The sequence below is a fragment of the Brugia malayi genome, assembly GCF_000002995.4.
Source record: "Brugia malayi strain FR3 genome assembly, contig: Bm_v4_Chr2_contig_001, whole genome shotgun sequence".
Classification (NCBI taxonomy): domain Eukaryota; kingdom Metazoa; phylum Nematoda; class Chromadorea; order Rhabditida; family Onchocercidae; genus Brugia; species Brugia malayi.
Genome location: NW_025062476.1, coordinates 8,893,946 through 8,915,046, shown reverse-complemented (window position 1 = coordinate 8,915,046; position 21,101 = coordinate 8,893,946). Strand labels below are relative to the sequence as shown.

The 21,101-nt window shown below is 33.1% G+C and overlaps 1 protein-coding gene across 2 annotated transcripts; it reads right to left on the bottom strand.

Annotated features, from left to right (window-relative positions):
- Positions 1-298: 298 nt before the first annotated feature.
- On the bottom strand, positions 299-20,224 carry Bm6064 (Uncharacterized protein; the record flags this gene model as incomplete). 2 transcript variants are annotated; one of them, XM_043078971.1, is made up of 32 exons in its annotated part: positions 299-358; positions 644-691; positions 1,531-1,597; positions 1,842-3,696; positions 4,333-4,360; positions 4,551-4,676; positions 4,845-5,000; positions 5,186-5,353; positions 5,555-5,725; positions 5,891-6,118; positions 6,181-6,318; positions 6,466-6,603; positions 6,969-7,072; positions 7,392-7,630; positions 8,000-8,421; positions 8,622-8,909; positions 9,226-9,441; positions 10,037-10,213; positions 10,520-10,785; positions 10,998-11,073; positions 11,261-11,502; positions 16,097-16,294; positions 16,396-16,586; positions 16,812-16,909; positions 17,082-17,213; positions 17,660-17,787; positions 17,925-18,107; positions 18,239-18,401; positions 18,591-18,731; positions 18,950-19,072; positions 19,707-19,832; positions 20,147-20,224. In XM_043078971.1, 32 exons carry the CDS (start codon positions 20,222-20,224, stop codon positions 299-301), a joined length of 6,774 nt encoding a protein of 2,257 aa, XP_042934905.1. The 2 variants fall into 2 exon arrangements, with proteins under 2 accessions (XP_042934905.1, XP_042934906.1); XM_043078972.1 differs by lacking the exons at positions 17,660-17,787; positions 17,925-18,107; positions 18,239-18,401; ... (2 more) ...; positions 19,707-19,832; positions 20,147-20,224 and having other exon boundaries at positions 17,082-17,192.
- Between the last annotated feature and the right edge of the window lie 877 nt (positions 20,225-21,101).

The window sequence follows — 21,101 nt, the reverse complement described above, 5'->3', positions numbered from 1 at the left end:
AGGATTGCAGAACTACCTAGTGGAAAAATAGACTTATATAGAAACAACAAAATGAAGTGAAGTGAATGAAAGTACATGTGACTACAAATAAATTAATCGAAGATTTGTAAAACCCGAAAAGTATGCTCAAAAGATGTTATAGAGGATTAGATGAATAAAAAAAAAGAAAAAAATGAATTCACTACAGCAAGGAAAACAATTGAAAATAATGGACGGGTAAGAAATGTGAACAAAGAATCATATAGAAACAAGAAGGTTCTGAAGGGAAAATCCCTCTTCTTTATTTGTATTTATTTACTTATGTCTTCTCAGCACCCTGAAATCCACCACCTTTTCGCCGCCGCAACTTATCAACATTCTGAAAAAAGCCTTAAAGTCCAAAAAATTCTAAAATGACATTTAAAACACGACAAAGTTTCCTCTACTTCCAATATGAGAAAAAATTCCGTCCAGTTCAACCCTATGTAAAGAGAAACAGGGGAATTTTAATAGAAAGAATTCTAAAATTTCAGATAAAACAATTCGCGTCACCAAACTACGCAGAAGTAATCCCTATCGATCACATCTTCGCATTTTGGGATATAATTTTAGAATTTCATCAAAAGAAATTACCATTATAAAAATAAAGCACATAAACACTAACCATTTCGTGGAAATAGTGAGTCGTCCTTTGTAATGCTGGTTCGAAAGGCTGAAGAAATTTGACATTTTGTAAGAATTATAAGAATTATGTAAGTAAAATTATATAAAACTTTGTTTCAAACGAAAGCTGATTTGCGGGAAAATAATTGTTTAACTGCAGAAGTTTTAATAAAACTGCAAATTCATTTAAAGAAAAATCTGAAAGTGATGAGTCGATTGGTCCTACACCTAATGAAATCGCTGAAATTCTCGTAAAAAAGGTAGCAAAATCAGCGTTTTCAAAGATTAAAGTTCTCGAAATGATTTATTACTCAAATTGTTTCCAGCTTCGCTCGCTTTTCGAAAGTTACTTTCAAAATTTCTAAGATTAAGAAAATTCTTGAAAAAATAATTCAAACTATCCCAGAAAGACGACCCTTTTCTACAGGAAAGGTTAGCATAATCATGGAAAAACTCCGTTTATAGCAAAGGGAAAAATTGTATTTTTATTTGAAAGCTTATTTAACTGCAGAAATCAAATTTTTCACTACATCCAGCAACTATAGTTGAAAATTTTTTAGACATTTAAAAAATTATTAGACATCAAATGAAACTACTGTGTCATAAACTAAACAGGATTTAACACTTGCGCATTGATTTAAAATCCAAATAAAAAGCCGAAAAATTAGGACGACCACATAAATTCACTTTTATCAAAGTACTGATTTCCGGCTGCATCTCTTGAGCAGCTTCTTCCAACAAAGTATTGTCATGTAGTGTTTCATTAAATTTTCCCTTCGGATCATCTACCTTAAGCATAAAAAAAGTAGTAGCACTTACCTCTCAGTTAGAAATAAATTACTATACGATTCAACTTTAATAAATTTTTATTAAATTCAAATTTTATACCTTCTTTTGCACCGGACAGTAATCATCGGTGATCACAGGATTATCAAGTAGTTGCATCGTTGTCGAACTGTAATCAAAACACTAGAGTGGCAAGTGCTAGATTTATTATGATAACAATTGCTATCATAACAATAATAGTGATAATAGTGACGAATAAGCAGCCATTGAACATGAATTATGTCTAGGGATTTGAAGCAATATTTTTATGTCAGTAAAACTAAACGACAGAGTCCCTCAGTTCTGCTCAATTTGAAAAACTAAAAGTGTAGAGAATTTGACTGTAATGTATAATGAATGAGTGACAAATTTACCTTGTTCCAACCTTACCGTGCACTTCGACCACTGTATTCCCATCATGCATCATTGGTTTCCCCACACGACCCCTATTTTTGATTATTTTCGCCGTTTTTAATAACGAAGTCTGCAGATTAGGTCCAGATTTGTTGGAAACCATAAGAGCATCCATTAGTTTTTGTTCACTATTTTTCAATAATCTGTTCTGCTCCACCACTTCATTCAGTCTGCTCTCCAGTTCCACTACTTTTCTCTGTGCTTCGACTAACTGTTGATGTAGGTCCTGATTAGATTCATTTTCCATTTGCGCATTATAACTGTCTAGTTGTCGTTGCATATCAACACTTTCTCCCTGTGTATGTTCCATTTCTGTTTTCAACTCTTTCAAGATAATTTCGCGATTTGCTAATTCAGCTTTCATGCTTCTTTTCTCTTCATTATGGGAAGCTCGCTTTTTGGCTAACTCTACAACCAGACTTTCATTCTCCTTTTTAAGTAGGGTAATTTCTTTGTGCAACTTTGTTTTTATTTCATTTTTCACTTCTTCTGCTAACCTGCCTTTCTCGACCAACAGTTCTTCGCACATTTTCTTCAGATCAATGATTTTTTGTTCCATACTTAAAGTTTTCTCTTCCAGTACCACGTTATATTCTTGTGCCACATTGAGCTTCTTCCCTAACTCTTCAATCACTTGTTGTTGTGATCTCAACTGCAGGTTCAGAGACCTGTTCTCAAGTTCTTGCATCTCAATTTCCCTTTCTTGATGTTGTTCTAATTTCTGTATTCTATTTCCCTCAACAACACCATCCGGAAGGATATCCTGCTTAAAGAGCAAAGTTTGAAATTGTTGTTCCGGCGTGCCACCCGAAATCCAATCCTTCTCCTTTGCTTCATGTTCATTCTCTTTCAATTTTCCCTTCGCAACCTCTTTCTGCTCCTCTAATCCCTCAGTGAACCCTGCCCAAAACAATTCGCATTGTATTCCTTCACTTCCTAACCGCGTTCCTGTACCCTGTAATCCTTTCCCCAGTTCTTCCAGTTCCTGTTCTTCATTTTTCACAAACCCCGCTAACTGAACATTGTAGCTTTTCAGTGACAATAATTCGTCAATAGTAGTAGTTCCACTTACTTCCAATTTCTGCTGATGTCTGGCATCTCCGTGCTGTTCTGTCTCTATTCCACAGTCCTTAAGCTGCTCCATTTTATTTTCATATTCCAAACAATAATCCTCGGTAATTTCTGAACAATTACCCAATCTTCCAGCTTTATTTCTCTCTTCAACTTCTACGCTGTACTCGCGTGTTACATTGAACTCCTTTTTCAAACTTTCTTTATCTTCTTCTTGGGATGTTAGCTCTGTCAGACCTAGTACTTGGATTTCATTCGTCATCGTTAATTTAGTAATCTGTTGATTCAATAAAGGTTTGTAGGGAGTAACTTGGTATCCCGAATTACTGACTAACTCTGCACCAAGATCTTCTGCTTCCCATTTCCATTCCTTTTCTTCTCTATGCATCACTTTCTGTTCCGATGATTGATTCGAAAACTGTTTTGGGATATACTGTTGTTGAAGTAGTGATTGCTGGCTGATAGCTGAGATAAGAGTGTTGCTGGAAGATGTGATGTGCTTAGTCATCTGCTCTTTCAACTCGCTCACCTCATTCTGCAGTCTCAAGTTTGTTTGGGTGAGTTCAGCATTGCACCGGAATAAAGCATCATTATCGGCTATTTTGGTTGTCAAGCGAGCCGCTAAAATGGCTAACTGTAGTTGCGGTGTTGGAGCTGATTGTTCGGTTTGCCTCAGCTCACGACAAATCGTACATGGTGTGGAACAGTTCCATGGATCACTACTACTACTACCACATTTTACTGCTGTAATAATCATTAAATCTTTTTTGAAATGGTATTTTTGAAATGTAATAATCTTTTTTGAAATGGTATTTTTGAAATGTAATAATCTTTTTTGAAATGGAATAAAGTGCAAGTACTAGAAATAATTTAAAAATTTCCACGGTTATTAAAGAAGAAGCTTTATTAAAGATAACGGAAAATTGGGATGCACAAGTATTAAATTTAATATTTTGATACACATTTCTAATAAACCGCTGTTTTTCTAAGAAAGAAATTATTTGAAGTCGTTTCCTGGTGCATACATTGCTGAACAGAATTACAAAAGCCTACATCTATTAAAAATCATATGTTCATTTGACTGCAAATTTCAAAAATTTGGCACACAAACAAGAAGTTCTTAAAAACATACTTACCAGCACTTCTTTTATTTAATCAAATTAATATTTTATAATATACATAGACCTAAGTTATCACTGATAATTTTCAGGTTTAAGAATGATTATGAATCATCGAAATCTCTATTCAATATCATACCAAAAGAGCTGTCAGTTTAGAAAAAGGTCAAGGTCAATTACAGGTTGACAAAGCTAATTTAAATGCATTTTTATTTTTAGCATAAAAAGGATACTACCGTATAATTAATTGAAAGAAATGAACCTGTTGGACTGCTCGTTGCTGAGCCAAGCTGAAAGATGATAATATAGTTAGAAATTGACATTCTTCTTTGGTAAATTACTGCGAATTAATTATTAGAAGCTCAAATTTTGTCCTCATGTGAACCTTCCACGTCCTAAACAGAGAAGATTAAGTGAGAAATTATGAAAAATTCATTCATAAAATTTGAATTTTGAAAGAAATAAATATAAAAAAATAACCACATCAAGTTCAGCTTGAAGCTGTTGACATTTGATGACGTGTTCGGCTAATGAAAACTGTGTTATTTGAAGCAGATCTTCCAACTGTTTAATTTTTGATTCCAACACGTCTTTTTCCGAAATACTCTAAAAATGGGAAATTTTCGAGCTTCATCCCAGTAGTATACAAACTGAAAAAATTCTCTGCTTATAATAACAGTGTTAATCTTCAAAAGATTTCGAAACTAACCAAAAGTTTGTAAGAACTGAAGTCATGGATAAAAGTAACATGACATAAAAAAAAAAAAGAAAAACCTGCTGTGCTTTCATTTCCAAAGCTTCTTTATCACTCCTTTCATTCCATAAATCATTTCCCAAAGTTGTGTTTTCAGATTTCATCTCTGTAAATTTCTTGTTGATAGCGTCAAAAACCATTGACAACGACGAATTTCGTGTTTGTAAGATGTTTTCCTGAAAGTAAGTTTACAGCATTGAATTATTTTTATAATGATTAAAAAAATGGATCAGCTTTACAGAAGATGAAAGTTTAAGATGAGCCTAAAAATCTGAAGCAATTGCTTCATTAAGAAGCACTAAACAGAAACAGGAATGAAGACAGTGAGAGAGATAATTCAATTTGGTATTCAGGAACTTACTGTTAGTGTGTCATTCATAAGATGCTGCATTGCTACAGTGATTTCGGCATCTTTTAATTCTTTCTCTTTACACAATTTGACGATAACTTCCTCAACATATGAAAGAACTTCTTTCAAAGCTTCGTGTAGTTGAGCTCGGACTGTCTGTACACTCTCCATAATAATGTTCTTAAGAAAATAGCATTTATTCCAACTTTCTAGTTTCGAGGAATTTAAAAAATTTTGAAAACACTGGGAAGAAGCTTGCAACGAAAATTGTCGCATCAAAGAAAATCGAATATGTTTATTTTTCGTAATTTAATTGAGAATTCAGTATTCAATTTATTTGAGCATAAATAAAATGAACGAACGTTCATTTAAAATACATACCTTTGTCAATTTCAAACTCATTTCTCGCAAATCTCTGACATTCTTCAGAATTATATGAAGATGATTCCGAAGTAAATCTTGAACATGCTTCAATTGTACTGCCTGTCCTTTCAATTCTGCTTCGCGCTGTGTAAGTTCGCTTTTCCAATATTCGATCGTCTCAGCAAATTTCTTAAATGTATCATCTTGGTAAAACATAATTAAGGTGAGATTTTCAAATCCATTATATTTTGCCTTTTTCCTAGTAAAAATCAAGACAAACTGAAAAAAATTATAATCAGAAAGAATATTTCTAGAATATGACTTTAGTATAAGTCTAGAATATAACAATTTTACCTCGCTAATTTTGAAAGTATTGCTATCCATTGCTGTCTGTGTATTGCTGTCAACCTTACATGCATTTGATCGGGCATACAAAGCATTGTAAGCTTGTTGCAATTGCTGATAGTATTCCGATAGCTTCGCATACGCATTTTCAAGCTCTATGCGACTGTTTTCCATTTGTGCGCTCTTTTCCTGCCATTCAACCAAACGACGATTACTTTCATTTTCGGCCAAAGCAGCCTAAAATTAGAACTTTTAAGATTTAGGAAAGTGAGGATTAATTACGAATTTACGATGCATACTTGTCGTTGGCTTCTTTCAGCCAAATCCTTTTGCTCCTCCAAGTCACGTTCCCGTTCACGAGCGCGCTCAATTTCTTCCTCATGGCGTTGTGAAAGCTTGCACAATTTCTCCGACAAGTCTTCTCGATCAATTAATGACTTGAAATTATCCAAATATTATTAGGATTTTTCTTTAAAACCGATTCAAATTAATATTGATCACATTACCTCGGTTAATTTGATTTTTTATTATTCCGAATGTAAAGATCTAATGAAAGTCTCAATGCTTGACAGCAGAAAATTTACCCTTTTTAGTTGTTCATTAAGGGCCCAGATTTCACCTTTGAGAACTTCAACAGCAGTTTCTAGTTCCGCATTCAGAATCATTAACTGTCTGATATCATCTGTCAAGTTATCGCGTATTTGGTCTGATTTTTCGATGCACTGGAAAATTTTCTCATTTTCAAGAATAGGATCATTATCATGAATGACTCTCCGGGACTAAAAAAATAATAATTTAAATGTGAGAACAATTCCTGATTTTAATTGATAACATTAAGCTCACCATATAAGCTTCGTTTTTATTATTTGATAAAAAATAAAATCAAGAAATAAAAAATATCTTCATGAATTATTCGGCATCTGAAAGCAAAGACGTAAAAGTTTCCTTAAAAGGAATTGATAACTTTAAATTGCTTTCCAAATACCTGATATAATGTCAGTGTTTGTAAATTATGAAGGATATCTACTTTTAAGTTCGAAAGTTTTTCAAACCAGAAGACAATTCTTGAAGCATTTAAAACACCAACCCTTGAAGTTGACTTGTGGCTTGTTTCTGGAGTTTCAGAAAAATGAAAATCACCTCTTGTTTGTGTTTCGCGATGTTGCATAAATAGAAAAGGACGACTTTCAGCTAAAAAAGACAACGTAATTAAACAAAAAATTCACTTCTACGATAAATTTGGAAAATCTTTCTTTTATGACTATAGAAATAATAAAATAAATTACCATCTATTCTTTACGATGAAGCCATACACAAGCAATTTTATAATTCTATTAACCGTGTATTCGCTTAGTGTTTGCTTGATATTGCTAGACAAAACTTCGTCATCAATTCAAGTACTCTCTTTTTAACTAAAGACATTGAAATATTGTATGAAAAATTTTGTAAACAGCTATGCAGGGCATACCTCACATAATGTCTTAATCTTAAATAAATAAAAGATTCGGACCTTCTTCCATAATCGTGGATGCATCCTGCACAATACATTTTGGTTCAGTATCTGTTTTTATGCTTTGTGATAGTGTTAGCGGAGTCGTTAACTGTTCTTCACTTTTTTGATTGAGTAATATGGTTTGAGTTAAATAAGTATGTTGCGACTGTAGCATTTCGATAATGGCATCTTTCTCTTGACTTCGACGTTCCAATTTACTACTCAGTAAATCCAACGCTGCCGTCGATTCAATGCATCTGTGTATTTATGTTAAACAAATTGATGAATTAATAAAATATAATCTTGAATCAACTGAAAATTCTGATTTAAATAACAGAAGTAAAGAAAAAAATCATTTCTGACTCATTAATTAATAGAATATCTATCTATATATATATTCTATATTTGGTGAGAATTTTGATATTTTTTCATAAAAAATATATGAAAATGGAACAAAAATTCAATACACTAATATCAAGAAAACTACCGATAGACCGGAACAAAAAAAAAAAAAATTAGCAGTAATATTAAATTTTCAGGAGGTGTATCTTTTGTTTGTTAATTAAAAAAAAACATCAGAAATAACTACATTTGGTGAGAATTTTGACTAGAAGCATGAATCAAACTTTATTTTTAGTGCTTCGTTCTCGTTCAACATTTTTTGTAGTTCGGTATCTTTCTGCTGCACAGCTTCAGTCAATCTTTCCATTTGTGTTCTCATCTCTATATCTTTGTTAGCTTCACCATGAGCCAATTTTGCAGCCATCGATAAATCTACCGCTTCACTGTTATTAAATTCCATCTGTTGTTGCGCTTGTTGCAGTTGAGCACGCTGATAAGTGCCTTTATTTGAAGACATGGCATCTAAATTTCGTTCTGGAGATAACTGAAGCTGTAACTGAAATCGATCATATCCCACTTGTAGTTGTTGTGTATGCACCTGTAGCCTTTGCAATTCAGTATTGCTTTTTTTCAGCAAATTTAGACGTCCAGATTCTTCCTGATTCGTATTTTTAACCTGCGCTTGTAAGTGCTCAATACAATCATCCTAAAAGTTGATTAATATGTTTTGATTGAAATGTGGTAAAAACGAACATTAAACACAAGAAATGAAGGACGTAAAAGTCCTTTGTTTCATAGTTTTTTAGTTAATGCTGCATTCCGTTTATCAGATTACAGTTTTATAAATGCAAGACAAGTAACCGAAAAAAAAGAAAAAGACAAATAAAAAACATTAAAAATAAAAACCTCTTTTCTATCGCTTTTAGATCTTAAATCTGACAATTTGGGCTCTGTAGAATAAATTCCTTCAAGCTCAGCTCTTAGTGTCTGAATTAAAACATCTTTTGAACTGTTTAAAGTAAAGAGAAGAGTCATTTCACGATCCATGAAATCTAGTTGTTTTTGTAGACCAATGATTTGTGCCTCGTGAACCAAATATTGTTCTTCATCATTTTTCATCGCTGAAGATGCTACTAGAGCTTTTTTATCGGCTTGCAATTGCCGAATAACTGCTTTGAACTTCCGTTTTTCTGTCTGAAACATAGTGCTGAATTAAAATAATGAATTAATAAAGACCCAAAACACTGTCCTTCTGAATAATCTTAAAATTATTATTTTCGAAGAAATGATTCCTCTGGTTTTTTACCTTTAATAGTAAATGTGTGTTCCGATCACTTACTGTCTTCTAATTCTATAGAAATCTCCACTTGCTCTTTTCACCTTTCTGCACTGTAAAACAGATCCTTGTGTGTACAAAAAAAAAAATGAAGAATTTCAACAGCCCTAAAGATAGAATAATGTACTGCGAAACGAGTTCGTTACACATTGGAAGGTAATTAACACTGCTGACCTTATTACGTTCAAGCTGTTTGGCCTGTTTATCGACGGTATTTTTCAAATCATTGATTGTATCCATCATTTGCTTGAGCTGATTAATGGAACATTGTTCTCCATCAGCAACTGATTCTGCATCTGAAGTTTTCCGCGATATGTCTCCTTTCCGTTCTAGCAATATTGTTCGTACTTCTGCCCACTTTGACTCCATTGATGCTTTTTCATCATTTAACTGAAAAAGTACCAAAATATTAACGAAAATATTGCTAGCGTATTATGTATAGTATAATCAATTATATATATATATAACCGTCTAACAATACTTCCTAACTTATACATAATGCAGCACAAGCAAATTTTCTAAACGAGCTCAGTCATAGAGCAAATGATCAGCATATTATATTTTGCTGAAGAAATTATTGGGTCAATCCCAACCTGCAACTTTCCACAATTTTTTTAAGTTGCAGGTTGTTATTTATTATTTCTAAGAAATCATTCTTTAAATTCCTGATAGATTTATCAAAATGGGCTTGCCAAATAAAAGTTTATATTTTTTACAAAGAAAATATTTTTGCCTTCCACACAATTTCTAGTTCCTGATATAATTTATTATAGTCGATAAAGCAGATGTTCGCACGACAAATCAATAGATTTTTAATATTACGGAAAGTTATAAAAAGAAGTAAACGGAAATAAAGTAACTTTCAGCTTTTCATTTCTACCTTTATAATACTGAAAATCGAAACTGTCTTTATTAAGATTTTCTGACGAATATCGAAGTTATTCAATTCGGACTTCATTATTAAAACTTAAATCTGAAGAACTACCTGTTTTTCCAACATTTTTATTTCCATATGAACGGTTTCCATTTCATCCATAGCAAATCGCCACTGCCTCATTTCTTCATTTCGTTTATTATTTTCGATCATCCTACCATTCAGCTGTTCATTTTTTAAAGCTAGTTCTTCCTTAAGATCATTTACTTCTCTCTCTATGGCACTGTACTGAAAAGGAAAAAAAAAGAAAATGTTTGGAATCCTCTATTAATCCCTAATTGGTATACGAGGAAATAACTCGCCACATGTAAACGAATCATCAATTTCAATTATATTGTATAATCAACATAATTAAATTTCGAATATTACATGCAAAAAAATGTGGAAAATCAACTGCAGCCTATAGAAAAAGCCATCTCTTCATAGTTCTGTGATCGTATATTATCAGTGTCTACAAAGTAATAAGCGATACTCAAGAAATGGTACTACAAAATTCTATTTCATTTTTTAATAGTTGTTTGTGGCTTTTCTTACTTTAACTAAGAATTCAGACTGCAATGATTTTTGATATTCTTCTTGCCGCGAACAATTTCGACAAAACTCTCCAACTTGTTCCTCAGCTTGCCGAGCTCGCATTTCAGCTTTTTCCAAACTTTCTTTAGCATTTATTAATTGATGCTCCAACTCAGAATTAATGCAACCCATCTTAACAATCTTCTCTTGTACCAAAGAGCATTCTTCACGAGCTATATCCAATTCAATTTGCATATTATTTACCAGATTCTCATTGTATTGATGCCCTAAAATATTAACATAGAATTCAGTAAAATCGATGTCCACAAAGAAGTTTGATATTACTATGTTCTAGTAAATAATAAAATTATAGAAATATTAGCAAAAACTAATAAAAACTAGTCAGTAAAACACTAATTAGTTCTGTAATTCAAATCCAAAGTTTAAACTTTGTCAGTCCAATTTGGAAAATGGATAGAATATTGAAGCAGAACGTTACCATATGCAGCCGCGACATTTTCTAACACTGGCCAACGTAAAGCTTCCGCAGCTGACTGCCTTCCATTATTTAGTCTCTTTAAAAAGGATAATTAAAATTCCTTATAACATATACACAATAATGGTCGGATAAACTGTGTAAATTAAAAAAAAATAAGATAAAAACTTAATGAATAGAATAAACAGCACAAGTAATTGCTTTAACACAATCTGAAAAATCTTTCAGATAAAATACACATATAAAATTAAGATAAAATACACCACCTGCATCATCGTTTGGGTGTGTACTGGTTTGAAAGCACTTCCTGAACTGACCAAGTTTGAAACAGATTCTACCGTACAAGGAGTGACAGTAGCACTTGAAGCAATAACGGATGCAATCGAAAGATTTTGGCCTAACTGGATCAGTCGAGATTCGAGCTCATCGTTTCGAGTTATTAGAAGGGCCTTCTCTGCTTCCAGTGAATTGATTTTTAGACTTAAAGCTTTTATGTGCAATTTCTTGCCTGAAATTGGAAGATGTCAGAGAAAAACGACAAAATAAAAGATAAAAACACCAAATGTATATTTTCCTGGGAATTCATGGTCTCATTAACTATATCCAGTCATAAAAAATTATTGGAGGAAGATATGCAAAAGGCTCAAATATTCCTTTATTCTAAGACCTTACCTGCCCATCCCACACTTTTCTTTTTTAAATCTCCATGCCTGTTACATGCCTGAATTAAAAAATGGAACGAAATAATAAGTATTTATTTCTTGAATGCAAAATGAGCAAAATCAAAATGAATTCTAGTCTTTGCTGATTTTATTTGTGAAATGTATTACCAGTAAGCATACTTCATAAATTCTCTTACTAATGGAAAATAGTTTTTTTGAAAATTTTTTTCAAATAAAGAGAAACTTTTTCCACTTATTCCAAGTCAGTGTTTTTATTTTTAAGCATGAAACATTAAAGACTTGATTGTCTAAATATTGAGATGATCTGGCCATTCAGAAGCATTCATCGTATAAATTTGGTTTACGTGATTCACTGTATACAAATCTCAAATTCATTTCAAGCCTAAAGATTCTACCCCTCTACAGATAATCTCCATCTGTACGCACAAGAAGATTAAAATTATTCTCGAAGATCCTCTATTTCTCAAATGCCTTTTTGTTAATGATAATACTTCGAAGCCAGCACATGAAATTCCCTCTTACAAAACCAGTTGCCGCTGCAGATTCTATTAGCAGTGAACAAACTCATTCTTTCTTTCCTCTTCTTTCTCAAAAACCTCTTCCCTTCTTTCCGATCGTTTGTCACTATCTTCTCTACTATTCCAGAAAGCGTCATCTTTTTTCACAGAAATTTGCTCTTTACAGAATTGCAATTCTAATATTTTGACTTTCGAAATACGTTACGAATCCCTTACTACTTTTTGACGCATCTGTTAGTTAGATAGTGCCGCAATAGTCACTCAATATTGGCTATTAGGTCTCTGAATTCTTTATTCTTTAAGAGTAAAATGGCTTTTAAAATGGTATTGATTCAATTGTCAGATCTGCTTCTATCTGATCTTTTCTTTTAATTATCACACCAAATTACCCAACGAAAACATTGATGTAACTTCGTAATGAATAATGGAAGGGAGTGGAAAAAATCACTGCTTTTTGCACACATATATTAGCATATTTTGCTTCGTTATTTAGACACTAAATTCGCTTTTGTTCACTGAACTATCTCGATTTTATTCTTTTTTTTCAAATCTCTAACAAAGAAATCAGACCAAGAATTCGAAATTTTTTCAGTTTTGAATCTTCCGCAAACCAGGCTAAAAAAATTCATTCCTTTAGCAGTCATTAAAGAGAACACTAATACTTCCTTTTCTATCAAGTTGGAAAATTTTCCAAAATGAATGGATTAAAAGTCCAGAAAATAACAAACCCTTAAGATTTAGATTTACAGCTATAAACTACTCTTTGAACGTTTTCAGTCGACATATCTCAAATTTGATTGTTAATTCTTCACATTCTCTTCTACGTTACACATACACAGCATAATGAAAATGAAACGAGCTCATCAAATTCTCATATCCTAATCACAATCTCTGCAGATGATTGTTTCATTGATTGGATTATTTCACAATGGAAGCTGAATCGATCCAACAAATTCTTGATCAAAAGCAAAACATCTTTTTCCCTCTTTCAAATGTATATAAGCATGCATATCATTTGCACAATTCTCTTCTCATTTCTGGTTTTCTAGTCGGACGATTAGTCATAATGTGCCGTATTAATCATCACTGTTTACCAGATATTTATAACGCTTTAGAAGAACGCTGTTCAATTTTATCAGTGAAAAATTCCACTATTACTTCCACTTTTATTCAATTTTCGGGAGAGGATGCAAAGCGTAATTTTATAATAAACTACTCTAAATATTTCTAAATTTTTGGCGAGTAACCCCAGAAGCTGACCTTTCGATTTTTGGTTTTTGGTTAACATATTTTTTCAGCATCTCCGATGGCTGCCAGTGCATCATCTTCTATCAAGATAATCGGATCAGAAACAAACCTTTCTTGGATCCTTTTCGGAATTCAAATAAGCGGAATTTCCCATCCACTCATATGATATTGTGAAATGATGGCATGACCAGTATCCTTATATTTTAAGCGAGAAAGGAAGACATTTGATTTTCCAGCAAACTGCCAAATTATTTATTTAGTTTTCGATAGCAGTACTCAAATCGTATCTGCCATTATGATATGCTCCACAGTTAGCATGTGTTTTCGGTTAAAAAGAAAATTTAGGGAAGAGAAAGTTACTAACACTTCCAACATATGTGAAATTGAATTCAAGGAGTTATCTGTTTGGTTAATTAATCATCTAATTATAATGTTTTCCCAATTCTTGTAACCAGGATGCAATTCATACATTATTCGAACTTATTTCTTATATCCCTCATCTATATTAGTTGTTTTTCACTGTACAAAGATGATCATGTGATATCTTATCATCACTGATAGGCTTAGATCTTGGATACAGATCGATATATACGTTACAGAAGTTAAAAGAATATGGAAATCCTCTCCAGTCTTGGATGGAGATTGCAGTTGTATGATTAAATATTATAACTACTTGGTCTTTAGGAATGATACTACATTGCATGACGTTAGCGACAGTGGTTCTGCTGAAACCGCCAGCAATTTATTGATATTATTACAATTATTCAATAATTATTAAGCGGTCGAATGGTACAGTAAGTACATCTACTCGAGACAATCTTTATTATTTAAAGTAGTGTGAAGTACTCTGAATTTGATCCATATATCAAAATTTCATCTTTTCCTTATTCCTCACATTATCATCAGAAGAATTACTTTCCGAATGCTTAAAGTCTTTTCTCATTTTCATCCTTTTTATTTATAATACTGCTAACTCTAAATTTCAAAAATTTTTGATGCGAAAAGGAAACAGCTGTCCAAACTTTTCAACGATAACGATTAGAATTGTAACGTTTCATGGCTATGGCAGTCTGTCCAGTGTGTAAAGTTGACAGTGTGAAGAAACGATTAACGTTGCGTGGTTTGCTACACGGTATGCTGTGTTTTCCGTGTGGTATCTACTGCTGCATGAAGAGTCGTGTATGGTTCTGTCCACTGTGTACCAACGAGGTAAAGGTCATTGTTCGTGGAATATCTATACGTGGTGGATCAAAGTAGTATAGCCTTGACCTGAGTAAGTTATTTAAACTCTTAATATTGCGCGAATCCAGTTTCGCAATCCACCTACGTTCCGAAAAAGGCCAGGTCTACAAATTTAACAGAGACAATATTAAACCGAGAGGAAAAAGGGTTACAGTGTACTTTATAAATTTATGTATTAAAATTATGCAGAAAATATTTCAGGTTAACTATTCTAATGGAAGAGAACCATCCTTTGGTCGAGATTATCGCTGCTACCGCTCATTTGAGAAAGTACACCAAACTAATATTAGAGATGACCATGAGCAAAGTACTCCGGCAAGTCGAACTACTGTGAGTTGTGGGAGGACAATTTCTGGCGGCAGCGAATCTATCAATTCTACAACACTGATATTAAAGCATTAATTATTTTTGCCTACTGTTTGTTCAGCTCTGTTACACAATTCTCATGTCAAAATTCTTGACTTTCATACTTGACCATGTCGCTGAAAATTTTTGCTTACATTATGATTATCAAAAATTGGCAGTTTTTTTACCTTCTTTCATTCTTCCTATTCATTTTTCAACCATTCTTGAAAAGAAACAACCCACTTTTTTATATAGAAAAATGTAAATAAAAAATTTCCTCTGACCAATATTTTGAAAATGGCGCTTAATAAAAATTGGTAACGTTCATTTTTTTCACTTATCTTTCAATACTTTTTTACCAGCTAATTTATTTCTATTCTGTTATTTAAACTTAAATTTGAATTTAGTTACTAGTCATATTCGCTATATAGTCTTATATCTTTCCATTTTCTAATTTCCTCAAATTTATATTAAACTTATTTATCTGATAAGCATAGCTATATCTGGCTTCACTAAACACAATGAGTAGTAGTGGTAGAAAATTGAACTTTGCCTACTGTACTGAGCATTACATATTCTTGTTCTATTCATTTTTCTTGGTTCTCACTAATGCTTAAGTAAAAGTTTGAATTCTTGTTCTCTCATTTTGGAATGAAAAGTTGATATGTGAGGAATATTATGTTATGCAATGTTTTCCATTAAAAAACAAAACGAACGATCGTGTTTGACTCGATAAAAAAGGAGCTAGAACACGCCAAGACTGTTTAGGTTAATACTCGCATGTAAATCAAATCCCAGACAACTTTCAAACACTTAAATCTAGGATATTTGACAGGTAATTATTTTTCTGTTTGCTGTGCATAACTCAGAATTCTCTCCCGTTCTTAACACAATTTTTAAAGTATATTATGAAATGAATGTAGTAGAGTAGTTGCATGCAACAGTTAGAAAAAAATATGAGTAATTATTACTCAAGAATTTCTTTTAGCCTGCCTCTTATCGTTCTGATTTGAAGGATTAGTTCATGTATTTTATCGAATTCAGTAGCATAAAAATTTTGACTTACCATTGCTTCTTCGATTCATTTGTTCTTTTTCTTGCTCTAGCGCTTTTAGTTTTGCTTCATAAGCCTTTGATTTTATCAGAGCTTTTCGTTCCGCTTTCGAAGCACCCAACGAATCTCTTAACAAGCCGACATGCTCTTCGTATATCATTGTATCTTTTTCCAGCAATTCAATATATTGATCTTGAGCTTCTAAAGCTTCTGTAAAAAGTTGAATATTAAGTTTTTTTTTTTAAATTTAGAAACAAAAAACTTTCACTTCGCACATATTCTTAATCAAACTACATAGCATAGCAGTATACCTTTTAATCGTTCAACATCATCAAGAACAGATATTTTTTGCTCTAATAAAATATTCGCTGTTTGCTGTGCTTCTTCCAAATCATCAGCCAACTGAACAATCAAAGCTCGATCATCATTCAACTTCGAACGAAGTTTCTTGCTTACCTCTTGTCCTGCATCCAGTGTTTCCCAAGCATCACTCAACTTTTGTCTGCAATTCATTCAAAATGTGTTAGAGAAGGAAAAATACCATGGAAGCCATAAACTTCGATAAAAACAAATGGGTTGAATATACAAGCTAACGGACGGATCGTCCATAAAATTTCAAATTGATAATAACATTTAGCACTTAATTACGAAATGGTACATTAGCTAAATTCTTGAGTAGAAAAAGCTATTTACGAAAGTTTCCTTGTATTAACATTTGAAAGGGTACTTGTAGGAACCAAGAAGTTTCAGAAGGTGAGCATTTTCTTTCAGTGTCCATTCACGATCAGCTCGAAGTGTTTCGATACTTGCATTCAAATATTCGACCTAAAACACACTGGTTATTAATTTCGAATTTGTTTTCGAAGTGTTACATGCTTGAACGATGCCAAGACCTCAAGCCTTATTTCAGATCCTTGTTAGTTTACTCTCGTCAAATCAATATGCTTCCTAAAAAACCTTCGAATTTTGCTTTGAGAGAAACTTTATAAAAAGTAACCTTATTGGCATTTTCTGCGTTTATTGTAGAAATTTTATCTTCCAAATCGCGAATTTTTCCCTGCATAGAAGCACGAGCTTTCAGAACTTGATTCCGGCTATCCCGACGCATTTCATCTAATTGTGCTTGGAGCTGAATATTGGCTATTGAAAATCAGGTAAGTGATATGCCATTACATTCAATTATACTCCACAATAAATTGAGAATTCAAATGCTTCTATATTTAATTAATTAAAATAACGAAATGAACACTGCAACTGAAGAAAAAGTACACTCCTACTAATTACATTACAAAATTTCGCGCTAAAAGAGTTAGCGAAAGGAATGTGAAAAGTGAAGAAATCGATATTTTTGAAGGTAAAAAGAGAGCTGAGAACAGTACGGAACTTGAATAATTGCGACTACGACTTTCCGACCACCGGGAAATGAAACAGCCTCAGACTGCTGTGATGGCACGGCTTTGTACAATGAACACAGGAGAAACGAAAGTGAAAGTGGTACTGACGTAAAGTTAGAAGCTGTTCAAAGATTATGAGAACGAGTAGGAGATAGGTTGCTAGATTTAAAAAATGAATAACCTGACTCAAATCATTCTGTGAATCACTAGCACACTTCTCCATTTCTTGGATTGTTTGTCGCAACTGGTCATTCTCAACTGTTACATCAATAAATGCTTGTGTAATATCGCTTTCTTCTTGACCAATACCTGAAATGAGTGATCTAGGAATTTCTAAATATTTTCCTGTATAAGCCATACTTTCAACATATAAAATTTGGGTAACAAAATTTTCAATTTGGACATTCTTGCAAATTAAATTTTTTTAATCTAGATTAAAAATGTACCACTTCTGAATTCTTTAGGAGGTGACAAGTCGAAAGTCACTTTCTTCCTGTGTTTCTTTTTGTACAAAGCGGACGCACAGCCTATATCGTCAGTATCAAGGTCGTCCTGTATGTTGCCGTTATCGTGGGTTACTGAACTGCATTCCTCACTTGGATCAATTGGTGGAGGTGAAGCTGAACTACCTGGATAAAAAAAACCTTGTTTAGATATCTTTTTGTAACCTTTACATCAACCTTTTCATCGGAAAATTAAATCTGGAAATATGTTGGCCTCGGACGCTATTTGAAATGAATCGAAGTTTCCGCCAACCAACCTGTTTTAAAATGTATAACAGCATGTCCTGGCGAAAAGGAATCATAGTGATGTTGCTCCTTCAGTAGTTGTTGCGATGACGACAGTGAAGTAAATGAGGACTCAAAAACATACGCAGCTTCAGTTTCTGTGGAATCTTCGCGTGTCGTTCGTGTGCCAAAATCCTGAAATCTGCATAATCGTAGAAGGCATGAAAACCACCACCTAGATATTGGGAAAGTCTTTTACAAAGTAAAAATGTATGGATTATCAGTGCAGAGCAATAATAAGATGGGAACCTCAACTCTATTATAGTCTGTCATCTCTAAAGTCATTTGTTGCTTCAAAATTAACCCTAGTGGTCTTAAAAATACCAGCAGTTTTTGCTGTATGATCTGGAAAGCTTTAGCTTTCGCTCGTACAAGTTCTCCCTGTTCACGACACATTTCTTGTAGTTCAATAATTTGCCCTTCTTTTTCAAGTATCGTATCATTCAATGCCATTATTTTCATATCCTGCAAAGGTCCTTCGTTAATGAAAAAAGAAAAAAATAGTTAGGGGTTGTGTTCCATTTCAGATTAAAACTCGCGCACTTTTACTAACACAAATTATGACGCTTGTTCGAAAGTGCAATGGACTTGTCCTTCTTCCATTTGAAAGATGGAACGTAAGGAAAAAATTTCCGTTCACGTTCCGCACATGTACAGAATGTGAAATAATTTATTTCGCTGACCTTTTCGGTTAGTTGTGAGTGAATCCGCTCTAGGTCTCGACCAATGATACTATCAACTTCAGCGCGAGAGAGTTCATTGATCGGACGACGATCGGTTGCTGACTGCAACTGTTCCTCAAGACTCTACAAAGCTGACCTTTCATTTCTTGTTTTTGAAACTTGTAGTGAATAAATCATGGGAATAAATTGTAAAGTGTTCATTATTTGTATTAATGATTTTTAATTTTTCATAATTATGGTGAGAGATCAAAATACAAATGAAACTTGATGACATGACATTTTAAAAAATACTTGCGAACATTTACGAACTAAATAAAAATAGCATAAGTGCTCAAACCGCGAATGCTTCAATTACCGAAGCTTTTTAAAAAGTTTTTTTTTTCAACAATAATATTATTTAAATCGACAGGAATTTTTATGAAAGGCAGTCACCTGAAATCTGTTAACGTACAGTCTCAATTTTGTACTGGAGAAAAGAATTCTCTTCAGTTAAGGAAACTTTCTCTTCCAAATCTTTTTTCAATTAAAAATTAAGGCTCACAGTTACGGTAGGAGATGAAAAATTAAGGCTATAAGAATGTAACAACAACACTACGAAGATTAGCGTACCATCGCTGTTGGTAAAACAATCTCTCAATTTGATGCCCAGAAAAAATTCGTTTTAATAAAGATATGAAGTGGAAGCAATCACTATCAGATAAAAACTAATTAATCTCTAAAAAATTAGACAGAACGATGCAACCGAATGGCTACTGACCCTAATTTTGATGGCATAATCATTGAGCCTGATTAGCTTGTCGTTCAGGCGTTCCTGCACTTCTTCCTTCCTTCTGCTTTCATCCTGCAGCTTATGAGCTAGTTTTAGAACATGTTCTTGCAGACTCTGCAAATTTTATAAAAACTATATAAAAATCAAGCGCTTTCAGTGCAAAATTTCCATTAGAATTACTTTCTGTACATTGGATCTTTAAATTAAATATAACAATCCTTTCATAAGCTGGAATTTTGCTTAAACCAAAATATTCAATAGATCAAATTTTCCGATTTTCTTAGGCAGAATCACTTAACTGTATAGAAAATTGTTTTGCGTGAATTAGCAAGGTCCAGCAATTCAATTTCCCACTTGAAAAGTTAAGCATCTCAAATGGTGAAAACTGCGTACAAATAGTGGTCTTAATTTCAAACTGAATCCGATACCTTAATTTCGTTTGCTTTGCTATTCAGCTGTTCGTTATAAGTAACACATTGTGAACACGTGGTTAATGTTGCTGCCATGCTATTTTTTAGCCGTGATATAGGATGTTAGAGTTAGTAAAATTATTTACATGTTAAACTGTACTTGACAGCACTCCTGGAAATATAAAAATTCTTTAAAATATACAAAGAAATATACAAAGACTCAAGTCTTCGATCTACTTAGCATCTAATCAAATTGCTGCTGTAGCACTCAAAAAAAAGATGGAAATGCCAATTACTCTTGAAAAGTAAGGGAAAAATAATTGAATAGGGAATCGAAAAGAAACTTAGCTCTCGCTGAATGTCTTATCAATTTGGTACTCACACAATCAGCTACACACAGAACTATCACAACAACATCACAATAAGTGGTAGGAAAGCAATGACAACAGCGTAGGACCCAAGAAAGCATGAATGGACTGTTTATTTTGAATTCGATAATGATGACATCTTTATAGAGGAATATCAAAGATGAAAGAGGTGGAATGTAATTTATTGATGCTGTTAATTCGAATCTTTCAAAAAGATTGAATTCAATGCATGAATCATTTCTTACGAGTAAGGTTAGCTAAAGGACGGTAAAATTTGCATTGTAAAGTGACGCATAAGAGAACTAATAAACTGAGTGAGAACTGACGTAGAAGTCCATGTCCGAGAATTGCGTGAAAGCGCAGTTCACGTAGGAGACGAAGTGAGTATGCACGAGAAGACGGACACTCTCTCTCACAAGAATGAAACGACAACAGCTGGAATTGTGCCAAGTTTTATTCACTGCATTATTTTGTCTCTATCTGGTGGTGATAACAGTGATAATTCCTTGAGATATCATAAAGGTGGATAGAAAGGATAGATAGAGTGTAAGAGTTAGATTGTGGAGACATCAAGGTAATTTGAGAGACAGTAAGGATTTAAAGAT